We start from the raw sequence: 20,428 nt of genomic DNA on the forward strand, positions 1-20,428 counted from the left end.
TATTGTAAACTAGTTTGTCTTTCCCATATGACTGAAGACTTTGAATACCTTGAGCACTCAACACATCATCATAGCATATCTGTCTTCTAGCTACTGCTGCAGATTCATTGAGTTTCTTTGCTTTCAGAAAGATGTTCAGTGACATTAAAAGACTATTCTGTATTGAAGAGATGATAAAGCCATTTAACTTGCTGCAGATATTTCAGTCAAGCTGTTCAGAATGAGCTCTGTAAAAATGATCCGACTTGCTGGCAGTAAGAGTACCATTCATCAAGAGAATCTGATTTTCAAATGTGTATTCTTCTCCAACACATTTAATGTCACTAATCTTGTCTTCAATAATTGAAATCATTGAAACTGTTATTGATTGCTCTTCGAATGCATGTGCATCTGCCTTTTTGAATTTTTTGAATTTTTTTTCTGAAAACTTTGATGGTGAAAGTGAAGCTCAAGGTCTGACTAATCTTTCATTGATGATCTCTCAGTTGTCTGGTGTTAGCGGGAACTGACTATCTGGATAATTGTACTCTGAAAAGTAGACACCATGATCGATCAGATTCTGTTCGAAGTTATGTTTATAAGCTGTAGTGCTGGTAGTTTTGATGTCTTGAGTTCCTTGAGTGTTTGAGATTGAAGTAAATGTTGCAGACCGCTTTCAATATTGAGACCTAGATCAATCCAAGTTCATCGTGCGACCAAAATGATTTATAGGTTCTGAGAACTAGAGGGAGAATGATCAGTTTAGAATGATATGAGCAATCTGACAAGTATTTACACCTCTCAAATCTGAGAGATCTGGATCACTATGCCTGGCAAATTGCTTTATATTTTTTGAATAATTCAGCACACAATCGCAGAGGAAGCTAATAGCATTCTGAATGAGTCAGCAATTATTCTTCAGTGTAGTCAGAAGCTGATGAGTCAATGATCTGTTTGATTTTCAGCACTGCAAATAAAATGGGTATGGAGTAAGCTGAGGATTCCTTCAGTTTAGCTCTCTCACCACATCTTTAGTTAATCAAAGCTTCAACAGATTGTCTCAGAATTCTCACAGTGAAGAATCAGTTGAATGGTCATGTTTTTGCTTTTTTGATTGTGATAATCCACTCACTTGAGACGGATTTTGCTCTGAACACTGGTGCTTGCAGGATGGATTAGAGAGTCATGGCACAGACATGTGGCAATCAACAGAATTGACCAGTTTGTCGATATGTTGAAGACGCATGGTCAGATAGGAATAGCGGCGCTTATATTCTCACATAATATGTGAACCCCGGTGTTCCATATATTCACTTTATGATACAAAACCCCGAACGAGCCCAATTCTTCGAATTAGACAACGCGAGTACCCTCAGTCGATTCCTGCTGCCTTCATCAGTAACTGCTGCAAATTTGAAAAGATTTGATGAAGTTTTGATGGAGATATTTGATGAATAGTGTTTTGGCATCTGCTTGGGCGGATTTTCAACATTTCATCAAATTACTCCATCAATACTGGGTCAAATCAACTCAGATTTTGACCAGAGATAGATCTATCTTATATTGATAATCTATTAAAATCTTGTTCAATTTGATCTGCAGTTGCTTGAGTTATTCTTGTTTCTCTGTTTGAGAAAACTCTGATCAATTTTCGTGTTCCAACGTATCCGTGCCAAGTCCCCCCTGAGTACCTCCCAGCCACACGTGCCTGCCAAGTAATAAAAAGATACCTCGGCACAATTGACTAGTGCAATACCCCATCAATTCGAATCCATCGTCCCTTGAATCCCTCGTCGAATCCCTTTGAATAACCCTCCTGTTGATAAAAACATAAGATAAAAGTGGAAATTTCAGTGTTTGAAAGATAGCTTGGTTCCTGCAGGTAGTTTATATATATATTTATATATATATAATCTATTATAAAGGAAAAAAGTGCAGGTTTAGCCTGTTGATTCTTCATTTGCATACTCATTTCTTTGAAAACTTAATATTCAACTTATTGAGAGCTATTCAGTAGAATAAAGTGTTTCAATTTGAATGAAAGGGAATTCATTTAGTATTGAAAGCTTTTGATATTTCAGAAATATAATCTTAAACTGAGAGGAGGTTTAGTTTAAACAGAGACTTTGACAAGCTTTTTATTAAAAAAAAAGATAAAGTTTGAAAGAGATGGAATATTTTCTCTATTTTAACTCTGAATTAATAAAACAAAGAATTCTTACTCAAAAATTCATATTTCTTTTACCTTAGTCAAAGACTGAAGAGCTTTCATTAATACTGATTAATTTGTTATTATATATCTTGTCTTTTTCAGTTGAGTTGCACACTTGTTGTGTGAGGAGATTTCTAAAATAAAGAATATAATCAGTTATTTTTAACAGCTTCTTTTCAAAAAGCTGAGTATTTTTTATTAATTTTTCTTTTAAAAACTGACATTTTAATTTTGATTTATTCAAATTGAAATCATTAATTTCCCCCCTTTTTAATCTTTGTAACTTTCAATCTGTGAAGATTTAACTGATTTATCTTTAAAAATCAGTATTAGTTTATTAAGTTCTCTTGAAAAACTTAATCTAGTTACTATCATTAGTAGGAAAAATAGTTTGAAACACAATCAAATTCTTTAAATCTATCAATGTTTATCAAAATGATAGAGAAGAATGTCTTTTCTGAGGAAATTTCTGAGATTGAATTTTTTTAAAAAAGAAAGAAGAAATATCAAGATCAAATACAAGAGATTCAAAATCTTGAAAAAGCTGTTAAATGCTTGAAGAATCAATGTATGGAGAAAAAAGACACTGAAGTACTTCATATACTACTTATTCAAGCAAGACAACTGAATGAAATTCTCAAGTACAAAATGAAAATCTCATTAAAACTTGAAAAGATAATTGAGATAAAGTCTGTATCTCAAATTCAGATTCAAAAAATAAAGCAAAAATATTATGCTCAAACAGCAGCAAATATTGCAACAGAAAATACATCTTCTTTGAAAAAGAAATATATTCAAATCTCAAAAACTGCTTCTTCTCTGAATACTCAGATCACACAGAAATCAAGAAAGAAATTGAAAAAGAAAAAATTTCTTCAATTAAAAGATTAAAGATTCATTGTTAAAGTCTTTAACAAAGAGATTTTTAAGAAGAAGATGCTGTCAAATGCAGGTTTTATTTTTCAACTGAGAAATGAAATCAATCATGCACTGAATTCTATCTCTGAATCTAAGCTACAAATGTCGGCGATAGCTTCAGTTGAAAGCTCTTTTCTTGGAAACTCAATTATTCTCATCACTATGCCTGATTTTAATGCCAATTTTCTTATTCAAAATCAGCAGATCTGGGCACCTATAATTGAATCTCTTTTAAAAACTGAAATTTCAATTGAAAAGGATGAGAAATGGGGAAAATTTATGCTTTGTGATATATCAACTGCAATCTTCAATCATGATGATGGGTTGATTCAGTTGCAATATGAAATTGAAGATTTCAATTCAATCAAGTTGAAAAAACTTTCTATCTGATTAAACAATTCAGAACAAAGAGAAAATAGACAAAATAGCTCAGTTCTAATCATTACTGAGATATTTGAACAATTCAAAATCTCATTTGTGAGAATTGCTGGTACGAGAATGAGGACTTATGAGTTCAAAGATATCAGAGAAAATCTGAAAACTCAAGTTCAATACTCAAATTGTCAAAAATATGGCCACTTTGCAAATTTATGTAAAAGAAATGTAAAGTGTCAGATTTGTGCACAATCTCATAGAACATCTGAGCATAATTGTCATCTTTGTTTGAGAAAAGGAACTCTGTGTGAGCATTTTAAATCTATTGCAAAGTGTGTCAATTGTAAAGAGCCTCACTTTGTAAATTCAAAAGAATGTGTATTTGCTCTCAAATCAAGAAAGCCATCAGTACAGACAAATAACTCAGTCTCTATTAATGTAAATGATAGCAATAAATAAAAAACAAGAAATTCTCAATTCTCTGAATCTGCTATCTCTGAATGTTCTATAACGCAAAAAATTAGATCACAGAAGTCACCAAGAACCTCTGTTCAAACAACGATAAGAGATACACATATGCAGAATATGATAGCAGTTGAAGTTGTGAATAATAAATTCAGTCTATTATCTAACTTTGAATAAAGAGAAATACTTGTTAATATTTGTGTAATGTCAGAAAAACAACAAAAAAATGTTAAAAGCTCAACAAAAATCAAATGTATTTAAAATAATGTGGATAGAACAAATCCATGCCTTTATTTCTGTTTACAAATTGGCTATAAGCAAAAAGCAAACTTTGTCCTTATTCAAGAACCCAGATTTAATGCTGATTAAGAGTATAGTGTATCTCATTGAGCGTATTATTGTTTTCTACCAGAGAAAACAGATATTAGAGTTAGAGTGTATGTATGTATGTATGTATAGGTTTAACGTCCCGGAGAAAACACGGGCAGCGCCCGTGTTTCAGAAGCCTCCCGAAGGGCATGGAGACGTGCTACGCTGGAGAGATTTCTATGTACACAGAGAGAGAAAACAGAATCCAGGTGGCAACTCTTGAGAAGACTCAGCTCATTGCAAAGGATTTTTCTGAGCTGCGCATCCACTTCTGGCCCGACGTATGGCCATTCATGGTGGGGCTATAGTGTGGTTCCCTGAGGGGACCGCCTCTGCCGTGCCTGGAAGGCTTTATAGTGAGCAGAGAGGGATACCTCTCTCAGTTGATCAGAGAGCTGTCTGTGCTTCTAACATCAGAAGAAAGACAGACAAGATAAATAATGAAGGAGAGAGCACTGAAGAAGGTTGTGACAGGAAAAGAGCAGAGAATGACAGAGAGAGCAAAGAAAAGAAGGAAGAAGAAGCATTTGAGCCGATAGAGACAAGGGCAAACGAGAGGAAAACAAAGCAGAGCACGCGTAACTAGATACAATGCCGGCAGTCAAAACCATATCAGCTGAGTCAGACACGTAGACTGTACTGATTACACCACAGCTAATTGAGACAGATGAGCCTAGTTGTGCTATCTGTACTGTCTGCATAGACTGTGATGTCCCTGGCAGTTGCACTAGCTACCGTGGGTGTACTCAGCAGGCCGGCCTCGTGGAACTGCTGCGGGGGTTGTCAGATGGTTTGCAGCCAGCCGGCTGCGTTACCTTGTGCAGTACCGTGTGTAGAACTGCGTGCAGTCCAGCAGTTCTACAAAGTCTGTAGGGGTCAGAGACCCTAGATAGGCAACAGCTGTCGCCCGGTTGTGTGGCCGTGCTGCTGGCCTCTTGGGCCAGTGAAGAAAGTGCCTCTGTGAGTGTCGACAGAGCACCAAATGTTCTGGGCTCTTGTTGTGTCCACAGACACAGGTGAGCCTCGCATCTGCATGCTGGAAACGCCTGTGGTACCAGGAGAAGTCCCCATGAGAGGAGCGGAGTGCGAGCCAGCGGTGAAGGGCATGCCGTGGCATGGTGAGCTCCGGAGGGGCCTTCACTTGGTATTCCACAGTCGGCCTGCTGAAACTCCAGCCCCGGTACCAGTCAGAGAGCTTGCCACAGGCTCCACTCCACCACTTTCGCCTTGCCTCTTGGCTGAGCTGCTTGGCCACTGTGCGGACCCCACTGACTGTGGGTGTGGCCTCGAGACCATAGGCTGGGGCCGCAGTGGATGAGACTGCCCGCTTAGCCAAGCGGTCTGCTTCCTCATTGCCCTCTATCCCCATATGCCCAGGAGCCCATTTCAGGCCGACATTGTGCTGTCTGAGGAGCTCATGGCAGCGGTTGTAGGCCCAGTTTGAGGAGGCTGCTGCACTGCCCCGTATGCCCCAGATGACTGAGGTGTTGTCGAGGCAGAGCCAGATCTGAGGGTTGCTGCTGTCCTCTGTGACACAAGGTAGGAGCTTCACGGCGCACTCCAATGCCCGGCAGGCACCAACTGCCTCAGCGTCGAAGACATGTGACATAGGGCTCAGCGCAGCTGAGAAGCTGGCCAGCTGTTTATTTCCCTGATAGACTATGAAGCCATAGCCCACCTGCCTGCTGTTGTCAAGGCTCCGTTCTGATCCATCTGAGAAAACATATAGATCTGTTGAGGGTTGACTTCTCCACCATTCCTTGAATGCCTGAGCAGCACTCTTTTTGTCTACACCCTCTGTGGGGTCTGTCCCGCATCCCTCTGAGTAGTGTGGGATGGCAAGTGTGGGTCTATTGACTGCAGGTAGCAGCGCCCCCAACCGCTGGATCTTGGTCTTTGAGCGCTGCCGGGTTCCAGCCCCTCTTCCTCGTGTGATCATTGGAGGTGCTATCCGTGAAGCCAGTGGGTGCTTCTCATCCACCACCTGAAGCCTTGTCGCGAATCGAATTTTGGCCTCCTCCAGAGCTACCATTGCTGATGGGAGCCCAGCATCCCGGTATAGGGCAGCGATGGGCGTTGTACGGAAAACTGGGAGGACCCCTCTGGCTGCCATAGTAAGCACCTTCTCAACTGTCCCCACATGCCATCCCAGGCGGGAGCTAACCTCCCCACTCCTGCCCGTGTGCCTTGCTGGCTGCGTGCGGCCGCCGTACCAGGCCTCTGTGCCATAGAGCAGTGAGGGAACCACGCAGGTGGTGACCGCCTTCCGCAGAGCGTCTGCTGGGGGCCCGTCTCTGGTCTTTCCCAGACTCCGGATGTGCTGGGCTACGGCCCTTGCCTTCTTTGCCCGGGTGGAGACATGTGGTCTCCAGGTGAGCCTTCTGTCGAAGTGTACACCCAGCCAGCGAAGTGCTGGCTCCTGTCCAGCTGGGGCAGTAACAGGGTGAACAGTGAGGTCCTCAGACACAACTACTGCTGGTGCCTCATTGTGTCGCTTTCTTGTAAGATGGATCATCTCAAGTTTCTCTGGTGCGAAGGCCACCTTGTTTATCTCCCCCCACCTCAGAATACTCTGTATATCCTGTCTGAGAAGGGTGGCATTGTTGTCAAGTGAGTGGGTCGCCCGCCAGATGTTCAGATCATCCGCATAGCCAAAGCGCAACTCCGAGTTTTGCCACAGCAGCTCTGCCAGGTACAGAAGGAACAGTATTGGTGACAAAGGAGACCCCTGTGGCGTGCCACATTGCATCTGATGTGCTGCTGTGGTGGTCCCCTCCAGCCGGACCTGAGCTCTGCGTTCAGTGAGGAAACTGTCAATGAGCTGCAGCAGCTCGCGTGGCCACCCCTGCCGCGCCATCCGCTGAAGCAGCCGCCTGCGCAGCACAGCATCAAAGGCACCCTGCACATCCATTGTGACCATGGACACTTCTTTGTTTTGTGCGAAGGCTGCCTCCACCTCATGAGTGAAAGCAGCTACCAGGTCCATTGCAGATCGTCTGGGCAGCGCCCCCCCATGCTGTGGGCTGACTATGCCGTGAATGAGTGCCGTGGACGCCAGTCGCCTTGCAATGATGCGTTCCAGCCCTTTGGAGATTACTGAAAGCAGGGCAATGGGCCTCCAGGAGCGGACTGAGCTTCTATCTCTCTTACCCACCTTGGGTATCATTGCCACCTCTGCCAGTTTCCAGGCTCGTGGGAAGTGGCAGAGCCGGAGGCAGCAGTTGTATAGCTGCTGTATAAAGAGGGACACATGCTGCCAGCATGCTTTGAGCATCCGCACTGTGATTCCATCCGTGCCTGGGGAGGTGCTCTGTACCCCAATGGTGTTGCGCTCCATCTCCTCCATCTCAATCCGGGGGTTCCAGGGCAGGTTCCCCATGCCGCTCCAGTGCTCATCATCCAGTGGGTCATACTCCAGATCATCAGCTGAGTTGTATCGCTTCAGAATTGCTTGTTGAAGTGCCTCAGCTTTGGCGGCTGTCTCTTCTATGACCTGATCCCCAATCACCAGAGGGGGTGCTCTGAGGTTGGGTTCCAGCTTATGCCATGCCACCACCCGGTACAGGTCTCTACCATCTCTGGCCTCATTGATCACCTGCCTCCAGTATGCACGCTTGGCCTTGCGCACTGCATCCTTGAACTGGTGCTTCGCGGCCTCTGTCTGTTGAGTAGTGAGCTCTCGGTGCGCTCTTCGGCAGTCTGCTGTCCACCAGGGGGCTGTGGTCCGCCCTTGTTGAGCTGGCTTACTGACTGCCTGAGCTGCAGCCAGAAGACTCTGAGCGAAGTGCTGGGCCAGATCATCAAGCTGTGCCACATTTCCAACCCCCTCTGGGCAAGGCATGTCCACCATGAGACCTCTGACAAGATCTGCAAAGGGCTCCAGCTGAGAGTCTGTGATCTTGATCCGAGCATCGCTCAGCTGTGTTTGAGGTGTTGTTGGCAGCATAGTGATCATAGACTGGTGATCTGAGCCGCAGTGTAGATCTTGACGCACTGTAGTGGAAGCAAAGGCCACATTGGAGAAGGTGAGATCAATCACATGACCTGCTGCATGAGTCGGAACCCCTATCTCTCCCACAAAGTCCATCCCATGTTCACTGGCCCATTGGACAAGCTCCCCGCCCCGGTGCAGATTCACTGCCCCTGGTTCAAAGGCATCATGCCGTACGTTGATATCCCCACCTATCAGACAGCGGGCTGGTGGGCTCAGATTGGTCAGATAGTCCATGACTGCGTCTGTCCCAGGCTGTCTGTACACATTGAGAATGTGGCAGCCATTTACACTGACCCATAGCAGATCCCTGCTTTGCACAGACCGGTGTTGCTGTGCCCTTGTCTTTGAGCCCTTGCGTACATATGTCATGACCCGGGGCCTCTCCTCCTCTCGCTGCTCCGGGTTAGTGTCATCCCAGCGGTCTATAGGCGCAAAGCACTCATACGCTGGGTGGTTAGAAGTCTTGGTGCCAGGGTGTGTGTATGGCTCCTGTATACAGATCACTTCACAGCCCTGCTCGAAAGCAAGCTGCAAAGCTGCTGTGTGACAGGGGGCTGCCCTGGCTGTATTTGCCCAGAAGACCTGCAGGGGGCGATTTTCCTGCTGGTTGTTCCTGCGGCGCCAGCCGCGTCGCTGGTGTTGGTGTCCTAGCATGAGGAGTCACTTGGTGAGCTGCTGCCGAAGTCCACCTGCGGGATGAGGTTGAAGACCTCCAGACCTGCCACCTGCATGCTGGAGTCAGACTGTTCTTTAGCTGCTTGGCTGTGCTGCCGCACTGCTGTGCGAGCTGAGCGTCGCCTGGTGCGGGCCATCTGCCAGGTGGCACCCTCCTCACTGATGGAACTCTGAGTAGCCGCCCGCTTGCGGGGTGCTAGCCCAGCGGGCTGTGTTGACTGGGTTGACTGAGCGGTTGGTGTAGGCACCACCACTGCGACCATTTTGCCGCTCCTGAGCATCCCTGTGGCACCTGTCGCCAAGGCGGCGAACAGCTGCTAGCTCTTTTTGAGTTAGGCGCCTGAGGGTGCCATTCACGCGCCTGGGTGCGGCAGGGCAGTGCTGATGCCCAGCTGGGTAGGGTTGGCAGCAGTTGGCACATCTTGGCGCTCTCTTGCACTCCGCGCCCCTCATGCTGGCTTGTGGGCTCACTGCAGTTGGAGCATCTTGCCAGTCGCGCACACTTTGGTGGGTGGCAGAACCCCTGGCATCCTGGGTTATGTCTCACTGTCAAAGGCCGTTTCTCAATCAGCCTGGCCCTCTCACCGGCATTGAAGAGTGAGAAGCCTTTTACCGGGGCAAGGAAGGAGACAATCCATGTAATCTTCCCTGTCTTGGGGTTCACCCCATGACGCGAGGGTCGACAGCTCACTGGCTTTACCTTTGCCTGAGCCAGAACCTCTCCCTCAATCATCTTGTCTGTGGGGATTCTTGCCCCTTCCCAGTCCTGGACAAATTCTGGGACCCCTGGGACAGCATAATTATACCACCGCTCTGGTAGCCGGATCTCCGTGGCGCCAAGGACTTCACAGAGAGTAGCCACTGCCTTCTCAGTGGTCAGAGCGTCGCGTATGCCTCTGTCGCTTGGTGTGATCGCCCAACCTGTCCGGGTGGGCTCCACCTTCGGCACTGCCAAGCAGCATCCCTGTCAGCACTGCCTCACTAAGCTTGGCCCCTGGTCACGGGGGCCTTCATGGGTAAGAAGTGGCTCAAAATGGGACCTTGCCAGCGGCAGGATTCGAACCTACCAGCACATCTAACAGTGCTACCTTGGGTAACAGTCTTACCAACTGCGCCACGCGGGCTATAACTGAGTGAAATACTTATGAAATTATTAGCAGACCTTCAAAAAATACTTCAATGATTTCACTATGTTGAATGTTTACTTACAAATTTGATGATGATGATTATTTTGTTAACTTCAAAGCTTGTATCTATGTCTGAGATAATTTACAATCAATATCTGAGTGAAATATCAAGGCTTACACTCTAGCTGCAAAAACCTTCCATATCTTGCTTGCTATTATCAACATCTTTAACCTCGATGCTGAGCAATTAGATGATGTCAATGCCTTTATAAACAGCTCACTTGATGAGTTAGTTTATGTTGAACTGTCAGATGATTGATGGAAGTTGAAGAGGATATGAAATTTCAAAAAAAACAACTATATTCTATACTTACTACACATTTTGTATGATCTAAGAAGATCACCTTTTCTATGGCTTAAAGAACTATCTACTACTCTTAAACAGTTAGAGTTCATTTCAATCTCTGAGAATAAATGCTTGTTTATCAATGAATGAATAATGATATTCTTCTACATTGATGATACTGTTGTCATATCTCACTTTGATGACAGAGAGAAAAAGAATCAGTTAATCAAAGACCTCAAAAATACATATAAATTCTGACAGATGAGAAACTTCAAATGGTTTCTTAATATAAAAATTATTAAAAATCAGAACTCTAAGAAGTTATAATTCTGTCAAGATATTTATATTGATAAAATAATTGATACTTATCATTTTATTCATGCTTGTAAAGCATCAACACTTCTATCTAATATTTTATTAACATTTTATCAAAGAATTACATTGTTAGAAAATACTCATTACTATCAACACTGAATCAGATTCTGTATCTATACTGCAGTAATGATTATATCAGATATTATATACACAGTTGACAAGCTCATAATTTATATGATCAATTCTTCTAAGTATCATTCTACAGAGATTGATTGTGTTATTGCTTATCTGCAAGATTTGAAGAATTTAACAATCGAATATAATGTATCTGATAGTGATGACTTATCAATGAATGTGGTTGAAGCAGCTTGTGATGCCTCCTTCACAGATAATTCAAATAAAAGATCAACAGAAGATTATATCTTTAAACTTTTTAAAAAATTTGTTGATTGAAAGTCAAAAAAACAGAGTATAATAACAACTTTCATCACTGAAGCTGAACTGCTAGTTATATCACAAGCAGGCAAGAAGTTAATCTGATGAAAATGATTTTTTGATCATCTATAATTTGATTCAGAATACAAGATTTCAATTCAGTGTAATAATTGACAAACAATTGATATCTTTACTAAAAAAGATTCATCTATCACAATCAAACTATGCCATGTCAATATCTACGGTAATTGATTGAGAGAATGAATACAATTTGATGATATCTCAGTACAATGAACATCTACAAGCAATATGTTAGTGGATGGATTGACCAAGTGATTATCATAATAAAAGCAAAAAGAATTCATTAAACAGTTAGAATTAATTAATATAATGGATATTATCAATCAAATAATAAAATAAAGTATAAAAAGTTGACAAGATTGAATAGAAGAAATTTAACATTCTCATATATCTTCTTTATTTATTTCTCTTCATTTTTATTGATCATCATATTTTCTATATTATTTTCTATTCTGATAATTTGTTCAGCTTCATTACTGATGATATTCAGCTGAAAAGAATATATCAAGAATTTAGTAAATTTAATAAAATTTAATAAGTTTGATTATCAAGAATTCTGTAACAATTTAAAATCTGAAACATTTTATTTGATGAAATCAAGCAATGCTTCACAGATTCTTAGTGCTATCTATTGTGTATATTTGTGCATAGCTTTTCTTATAAATACTGTCTAATTATCATGTAATTATCAAAGTTAGAAGAAGCAATTTAATTATTTTTTATTGATATTCAATAATTGAAACAATATTCAGACTTTATTAGTTCCGACACACTTTTTCTAGTGAGTGCGCCACAGCGTACAGAAAACCACAGCGTACGGAAAATATTTTGAATATAGTGATTTTTGAAAATTAATTAATAATCATCATCACATTTATCTATAATATGAAGATTATCTATATACTCACTAAAAGGTGTAGAATCCACTGTAAATTGAGATTCTATAGAATTATCTTATTGTGATTGAATGGCTGTAGATTTTATAGATTTGATTTCAATTAATTGAAGGGTTTTATTGCATGTTTTTTTCATCTCATCTGCTCTAGAGATCATGATCTTGCAATTGACATTTTTAATAATGAAGATTCTGTTTATTTACATCTGTCTGTGAAAGGATTTGATGATTTGATATTTATTTGCTTGATAATGATTTGCAAGTTGACTTTCACAATGTGTGTCACTGGGTGCCTGCTCACATGGGTATATATGGCAATGAAATGGCTGATAAAGCTGCAAAAAAAGCAACTGAATTGGAAATCTGCTTTCAAAGAATTGTATCATGGGCTTATATTAAGAGAAAAATAAGAGAATCATGTTTGCAAAAATGGCAAGATATCTGGTTTTTACAAAAAAAGAGTGTACATTATTCCAGGTTTGAAACTAAGCCAAAATGGAAAGCTTGCTCAATGAAATGTAAAAAGAAACTTTTTGCTACAATAATGCAGCTAAAACTTAGACATGGTTATTTTAAATCATATTTAACAAAGATTAGAAATGATTTAAGTGATTTATGTTCAGATTGTCAGTTATATGAAAACCCAAAGCATCTTTTTTAATTTGTACAAAGCATACAGAGTTAAGATTGAGATTGAGAGAGAAGTTTGAATTGACACAGTTAAATTTAAAACTTTTGTTCAATACAAAAACTGGAAATGAATTCTTGATTGAATATTTGAAAGAGTCAAATATTGCTACAAGATTTTAATTGAATAGTTTGATCTGATAATGAATTCAATTTTTCTTTTTCTTTTTTCTTTTATTTCTATGTATTTGCTTTAATTTTTGTTCTTGTTTTTATTTTTATTTTGTTACTTTTGCTTTAAAATTTATTTCATTTTGATTATTTTTGATTTTAACTTATTTTGAAAAGTTTAATTTGTAAATGCTTTCTTTTCTTTTAATAGCTGCTGTTTTTTATACTTTTTATTTCATTTGTTTTAAATTGAATGTATTGATCTGTTGTCATTCTTTTGACATTCTTTCTTAAATTGAATAGTTTGAATAGTTGTTTGATTCTGGGCTGGAATTCTGCTATTACATGTATTAAATTGACTTTGTATATTAGCTTATTCTTAAGTTGAAAAATCCTGGAGTGTTTCAGGTAGATGTCATAGTCACTGACTGCATACATCTATAATGGAAGAATAATAATAATAATAATAATAATAATAATCACAATGTGTGTTCAATTCTATCTGAATCATGCTACTCTTGAAAATCTTATTCAATTGCTTTATCAAATCAGATGTAAGAGTATTCTTCACATCTTGTAAGACTTTTACTACTGCATTGATTTAATGACATAGTTTTGCAACTGTTTTTGAGAAAATTAATTATAAAAAAATAGTTGACAGTTGATCTGCAGCCAGTGGAATAAAGTGATTGCATACATTATCATCATCATCATATATGTTGAGATCTGAGGCATTATCAATGATAAGAGGTCTCAATTGATTGAGAACTATATTGTGATTAATTGAATACATTTCACAGTCAGCAAAGCCAGCTCTCACAGTGTCAGATTTGAATGCTTGCAATCAAACACTCTTCAGATTAACAAGGAATTGTCTGTCATCATATTACTCATATTCATAACAGATGATCTCATTAATTGTTTTTATATGATAATATTTATATTGCTGAAAAGATACATCATCAAAAGGTTGTAGAATATAATTTGTATGAGATGAAAATCTGAATAAAATAATTTTATAAAGATTGCAGTATTGAATTAATTTTTTTGTGAGATGATAATCATGATTGTTCGTTAATAACAATCAATGATTGTTTATTTGATGCTTTTTTATCATTTTATTAAACTGCTTGATTCATTCAAATCCAATCTCATCATTTGTAAAGTCAGACTCAGATGCAGTGATGGTGTAATTGTCAGATAAATTGAAATGTGTATATCAATTCTCTAGATGAATCTTCAATTTCATTATAATCAATGAATTCAATATTGTGTCATTTGCATTGACACACTTCACCACTGTTATAATCTGTGAAAGTATGATGATTGTATGATGGAATTCATGTTTTTAAAAATGGTTATAACTCACTGTTCACATTCTTTTCCTTCTTGAAATCCAATCTCATCAAAGTTGTAGATATTGCAGGGGAAAAAGTGATATTGATTGAAGACAGCTTCATATCAATCAAATCAGTTGATAATGAAGTTTATATTTTTACAAGACACTCATTTTGAATTCATGAACTTTTACTTAATTTATTTGTAATTTGACAGACATTTGATGAATCAATATACTCACATCTTATTTACTGTGAGAGGTGCGGTCTCCGGATCTATATGATGCTGTCTCAACATGCAGTTCACAGCAGCTTCAATATGCTTGATGATGAGTTAGTAAAAATTAATATTCAACTGATGAATTCATATCTTAATTGCCTCCTTCTAACTGTCATTCAATGCTCTATTCAGTGGAACTCTCATAGTCCTTGATTTTTTTCTGTTGATACTTTTATACAAGATGGCATATGGGACTTTGAATTCTTGTGACAGAGATGTGATTTTTAATTTTGAATTGCTTTTGTATGTGTCAACAGCTCTTTGCAACTGCTCCTCAGTGTAATTAGAAGATTTAAGCATGGTTATAATTAATGATGATTATTTGAAGATGAAGAATGAAGATATTGATAATATTTTCCATACGCTGTGGTTTTCCATACACTGTGGCGCACTCACTAGAGAGAGTGAGTAAGCATGGCACGGTTAGTAGTGCCCAACAAGTTCGAATCCCAACCTCTTCAAAAGGATATTATCACGTTTTGATGGATATTGGAGACCCTTTCTTATCTCATTTCTATTGGTAACTGCCACTGCGGAGCGGAGCAAGGTTCAGCACTACTAGTATGTATATACTTTAGATGGATTCAGTAGAGGGGGATTCTGATACGGTATTGTCTACGCCGCAGTTCAAGTGATGAGGGGCTGGTACGGCTGCTTGTATTATACTCCGTATGATCTGAGGCAAGGACCCCCTTGAGGGCTAGATCCAGAATGATATGGCGGAGTCTCTCAGTTACGAATACGCAGTGGAACGCAACTAGAGAGCAGCTGAAAATAAGGATATCGGCTAGTGAGGTGAACTTACGTTGCAGGGGATATTGATATTATACTCCGTAGTTAGTATGATCTTGGCCGCCCAGGGGAGGGTTTCAAACTTATTTACTGCCCCCCACTTGCAGCAAGGGCAGTACAAATCTCCTATAAATGATAGCCTTTCTTTAGCGGTGCGAATTGTTCATTCTTGAGTTAAGCCGAAGCACTTCCTATTTTTATATTAACACTTCGTTCGTCTGTGGATGAATTCTTTGTTGATTATTTCATTTCCATGTACTCCGTACTGAAAGGACTTAACAGTTCAGTGAATTCCAACAAGGGGGGCGCTTGAACTTTTGCTTTTGCTCCTCCCACGTTTCCTTTTTTCCACGGTTAAGAAAGCTATCTCTCTCCATACGACCTCCAGAGCTGAGCAGCCCTTCCAATCATGCCGATTTCTCTTCTGATATCGCCCAATCTTACAACTATTGCGCTTCTTGTTGGGGCTGTGACTACATTTTCCTATACCGTGTCACGGTTCCTACATGCCCGACTGTCATGTCGCCATTTAGTAGGTCTGAGATATATGTATATATGTATATATATACCTAACCCTTACCAGCAATGCACTTCCTGGCAATAAGTTCTAGTCAACTGCAAGGTAATTGACCTGACGAGAATAATATATTAGCCCCAACCGCCGCATAGCTTCTGGTTTGGCCACCTACTCGAGGTTAACAAGATCAACCGGGCCTACCCTACCAATGTGTATATTCACCATACGTTAATCTCTCTCGCGCGTAAATACGATTTGCCGGAACTTTACTACCTGGACCTCTGGCCATTTGTGAGTCCCATGGTGGTCCTATGTAAGCCCGAGCTGGCTGCGCAAGTCACCACGGAGCAAACATTTCCCAAGGACCCGGCCGTGGGCCGGTTCTTCAGCCCCTTTTTGGGGAAAAGTTCGATCATATCCGTAAACGGGCCGAAATGGAAAGGCCTGCATTCTACCTTCGTGCCAGCCTTTGCGCCAGCCTATATCCGCACGTTGGCTGATGGGATGCTCGACGAGGTCCTGATCTACCATGATAACTTGGCCAAGTTTGCAAAATCCCAGGAGTGCTTTGCGATGGCGCCTCTGAGCATCGACCTGACATTCAATGTGATCGGGCGCGCCGTGTTCAACAGCCCTTTCCACAGCGAGGATGGAAGGAAACTCGTCAGGAATTTCAAGAACGGTTTGGACTATGCATTCGATGGTGCGCTTAGTACTCGCAACTGGCTGATAGGCATGGTGCCCAAGTGGATTCTCGTGTGGAAAGTCAATCGGTATATTGAAAAGAGGGTGATCATGCGCTTTGCCGAGATGAAAAGGGAAGAAGCGTCGTCCGTCAAGAAGTCAAGGTCGATTATGGATTTGGTTCTTCTCCAGAAATTGGATAATCCAATGGGCATCGCCGGTGATAGCGACTTTATGGAGATAGCTGTTTCGAAGTAAATACCCACATGTCCCCATTCTGACGATGATGATGATCTTTCTTTTTTATGTTTCACATCTTCATTCCGCTCATAATGAGACAGGATCTTGCTGATACGACTGCAGCATCAAAACGTTTTTGGCCGCCGGGCATGAAACTACAGCTTATACCCTTGGGGTAAGATTGAGACTTTGAATAGCGCTAAACCCCATGCCAAATATTATGAATACTGATATCCCCGTCCGCGCAGTTTATTTTTATGGTTCTCTCCAAACATCCTGAAGTATTGAAGAAGGCTCGTGAAGAGCACGATTCTGTGTTTAGCCCAGATCTCAACCGTACTGTTGAGATGATTAGAGCACACCCAGAGAAACTCAACGATCTTCACTACACAACCGCCATCATTAAAGAAACATTGAGGTTATTCCCTGTTGGCAGCGTCGCCCGGGCAAAGGGTGATGAAACGTAAGATGGAGTTTTTTTTTCTTCTCCCTTGCTTCCTTTCTTTGTTAGATAGACACAACCTTTTACAAGTGTTCACCACCATGATCTAATACTGTTATTGACCAATTCCAGCATGAATATTATGTATCAGGGAAAACCGCTCCAAATCACGGACCAGTTGATAATGATATGTATCTTGGCAATGCACTACGATTCGGAATCATTCCCTTCGCCCTGTGAGTTCCAACCGGAACGTTTCCTCACACAGACAATCCCAAAAGATGCTTGGCGACCCTTCGAACGCGGTGCACGGGGCTGCATCGGCCAGGAGCTAGCCATGATGGAGATGCGGATGGTGCTCTTGGTGGTTCTGCGCAGCTTCGAGTTCGAAGCGCTGGGGATCAACCCGCATAGTAACCAAACTGCCTCGTATACGACGCTAGATATGGTTTACGGTGATCTCATTTATCAGAAGCAGTCACTTACGGCGAGGCCAATAGGTGGGCAGGATATGAAAGTGAAATTCGCGAAGGGGCATCAGGCGTATGTTAACTGAAGTTGAAATGGGTTGAAAATAGTATATAACTTGACAAAGCAATTGTGAATCATGCAAATACATATATATCTTGTTTTGTGATTGATCCTTTTTGACGTAGTGGTAAAACCTTCCTACAAGATTTGCAAGCTTTACAGCCATCGCCAAGCTTTGATCCAAAGGATGCGTGGAGTGGATCATTAACGAGTTTTCAATAGTGATTTTTTATTCATAAAACATACAAATATTTTATACTCTTTTGCGTGGGTATGTAGAATTCTTACGCTCAAGAGTTGATAATAAATTCCCGTTGTATGTTTGTTTCAACTCTTTCCGCGCCCAGTTCCTGCTTGAGTTCCCAAGACAAATTGAATCCAACATCCATAGATCCAACCTTTCCTCCTATATTCACCTATAAAAACACCCATTAACGGACAATCTTATATGGGATATTCGAATTATATACGGACAATCAAGCCGTGCTTCATCGTGTCATGGACGCTGCACGGAACATCTATAAACACGATGTGGACTTCGCTGTCCTTGCTCTCCAGTACCCCAACTTTGCCAAACAGTGAGTTGTTGGGCACTAGCAGAAGATAGATAAATGAATGAATGGAATTAACCACATTTTTCAAAGCTAACTTGTAGATGGTACATGAATAGTCTGAAGCAAAACAATCAACTTGACTTCACCGATCCAGATGCCGTCCAGTACACCAGCCCTGCCATCTAAGGACATAGATTGAACATGCAGGCTGAAGATTCATGTGCTGATGATATCTGAATTGCTAGGGAATTGACAAAGAGTCTGCTGAAAAGAGATTTCGGCCTGCACCTCGATTTACCTAGCGATCGGCTTTGTCCACCTGTAAGCAAGGCTCATCCTGTCTGCAATAGGATATCCTCTGATACTTCATGACCGAAAAACAGGTTCCTAATCGGTTAGTTTTTCCTGGACTAGAAGGTCTCATCTGGCTACATGGAGGCGATTGCTTCAGAAAGAGACAATAACATTGCTAATATTGTGCTTTTCATTTTATTTTATATCACTTGCGGAAGCTTTAACTATATTCTATGGCTGCAAGACCTGCTTGATTCCACTTCTGCGAACTACTCTGATGGATACGATCAAGAACGGGATATTTTTGGACTTGATATGTGAGGACCCCTGACTAACTCCCGGGGTATAAATTATGCATGCATGTTCATGTTATCTTATACAATGTCTAGCTGATGAGGATATATTCTATTTCTTGTCTTGTTTGTTTTGCTGACTCTGGTGGACTTCAATCCCATGAATGATAGCGGGACTGGAGCTAGTTGCATCTACCCTCTCCTTGGATGTGCTCAGAGACCAAAATGGAGATTCGCGGCTACAGGTATGCTCGTTTTTCCCCTGTCGTCCGCTGGCATTTTTCACTTTACTAATCGGCCTTGGGACATATCAAGATATCGATGCAATAAACCTGAAATATGCAAGGGATAATGTGCAGAGGAACAGATTGGATTCTCGCATCCAGATTATCGAAAGCTCGACTTCCAATGCGTTGATTCCTCTGGAGACTATCAATATCCCTGAATCGTAAGGCTTCTCCCTTTTGTAATGTTTGCAAATTTTTGGAGATATGTCCCTGGAAACTACGTGCTTATGGTTTGTTTCTCGACAAATAGGAACAGTAGACTGGACTTCACTATGTGTAACCCGCCCTTTTATCAATCCCGCGACGAGTTGATATCATCCGCTAAGGCGAAGCAGAGACCTCCTTTCTCTGTAAGTACTCTAGCTAATCCTGTGCTGGTTCATCCATACTTCCTGCAAGACAACTACTTTGATGAAGAAACTTGCAGGCCCCTATACTAGTGAGAATTGGGCACTGAGCACTGAATACTTACAAATGGCTTATTAGCTAACATGCATAAAATTATTAGGCCTGCACTGGCGCAGAGGTGGAAATGATCACGCCCGGCGGCGAGGTTGAGTTCGTCACTCGCATGATCAGGGAGAGTATCGAGCTGCGGAATCACGTACAGTGGTACACCTCCATGGTAGGGAAATTCAGCAGCGTCGCCACGCTACTTAACATTTTGCGCAAGGAGGGAAATGGGAATTGGGCGGTGGCGGAATTCGTTCAAGGAAGTAAGACGAGGCGATGGGCCATCGGTTGGTCTTGGATGGATTACCGGCCTGGAACTGTGAGACTTCTCCCTGACCAGCCTTGTATCTTATGCTCAATTTTTAATCTTTTCTTTCCTTTCCTTTTTCTTTGATTTTCGGGGAAATGGTTCGAGGGCTGGAGTTTTCCAGATAATCTCTCGTCCCGCGTGTTATTCTAACACTCACATAAAATAACGTACAGGGCCCCTCCAGACCCCACCGTCAAAGCATCGCCAAACACCTCCTCCCGTTCCCACCTGAATTCACATTCCACTGCCCACCGTCAACGTCCCTATCTAGCGCTATCGAGGTAGTAAACTCTAGCATTACAGAATTGGACATCTACTGGCGCTGGAATAGGAGCAGATGTACTGGTCTCGGATTCGCAAGGTGCAACGCCTGGTCCAGACATGCACGCCGGCAGAAGAAAAAACAAGCCATCGAGACTGCGCAGGCGTC

At 41.4% G+C, this 20,428-nt stretch overlaps 4 protein-coding genes and 1 pseudogene across 5 annotated transcripts; 3 read left to right on the forward strand and 2 right to left on the reverse strand.

Moving 5' to 3' along the window:
- Nucleotides 1–4,697: 4,697 nt before the first annotated feature.
- HCAG_03983 (conserved hypothetical protein) lies at nucleotides 4,698–9,250 on the reverse strand (the record flags this gene model as incomplete). Its single annotated transcript, XM_001541835.1, has 4 exons — nucleotides 4,698–4,725; nucleotides 5,134–8,568; nucleotides 8,635–8,734; nucleotides 8,977–9,250. The coding sequence occupies 4 exons, from the start codon at nucleotides 9,248–9,250 to the stop codon at nucleotides 4,698–4,700; spliced, it is 3,837 nt and encodes a 1,278-aa protein (XP_001541885.1).
- A 779-nt stretch (nucleotides 9,251–10,029) lies between these two features.
- HCAG_09367 lies at nucleotides 10,030–10,111 on the reverse strand (annotated as a pseudogene). The gene has a single exon. The product of its transcript is annotated as a tRNA-OTHER (tRNA).
- A 5,691-nt stretch (nucleotides 10,112–15,802) lies between these two features.
- On the forward strand, nucleotides 15,803–17,861 carry HCAG_03984 (predicted protein; the record flags this gene model as incomplete). Its single annotated transcript, XM_001541836.1, has 6 exons — nucleotides 15,803–15,925; nucleotides 16,046–16,848; nucleotides 16,958–17,009; nucleotides 17,083–17,297; nucleotides 17,409–17,819; nucleotides 17,855–17,861. The coding sequence occupies 6 exons, from the start codon at nucleotides 15,803–15,805 to the stop codon at nucleotides 17,859–17,861; spliced, it is 1,611 nt and encodes a 536-aa protein (XP_001541886.1).
- Nucleotides 17,862–18,305: 444 nt separating this feature from the next.
- Nucleotides 18,306–18,547, forward strand: HCAG_03985 (predicted protein; the record flags this gene model as incomplete). Its single annotated transcript, XM_001541837.1, has 2 exons — nucleotides 18,306–18,385; nucleotides 18,478–18,547. The coding sequence occupies 2 exons, from the start codon at nucleotides 18,306–18,308 to the stop codon at nucleotides 18,545–18,547; spliced, it is 150 nt and encodes a 49-aa protein (XP_001541887.1).
- A 626-nt stretch (nucleotides 18,548–19,173) lies between these two features.
- Nucleotides 19,174–20,230, forward strand: HCAG_03986 (conserved hypothetical protein; the record flags this gene model as incomplete). Its single annotated transcript, XM_001541838.1, has 5 exons — nucleotides 19,174–19,193; nucleotides 19,295–19,396; nucleotides 19,438–19,585; nucleotides 19,744–19,951; nucleotides 20,172–20,230. The coding sequence occupies 5 exons, from the start codon at nucleotides 19,174–19,176 to the stop codon at nucleotides 20,228–20,230; spliced, it is 537 nt and encodes a 178-aa protein (XP_001541888.1).
- Between the last annotated feature and the right edge of the window lie 198 nt (nucleotides 20,231–20,428).

The sequence above is a fragment of the Histoplasma capsulatum genome, genomic scaffold, assembly GCF_000149585.1.
Source record: "Histoplasma capsulatum NAm1 scaffold_3 genomic scaffold, whole genome shotgun sequence".
NCBI classification, from domain to species: Eukaryota; Fungi; Ascomycota; class Eurotiomycetes; order Onygenales; family Ajellomycetaceae; genus Histoplasma; species Histoplasma mississippiense.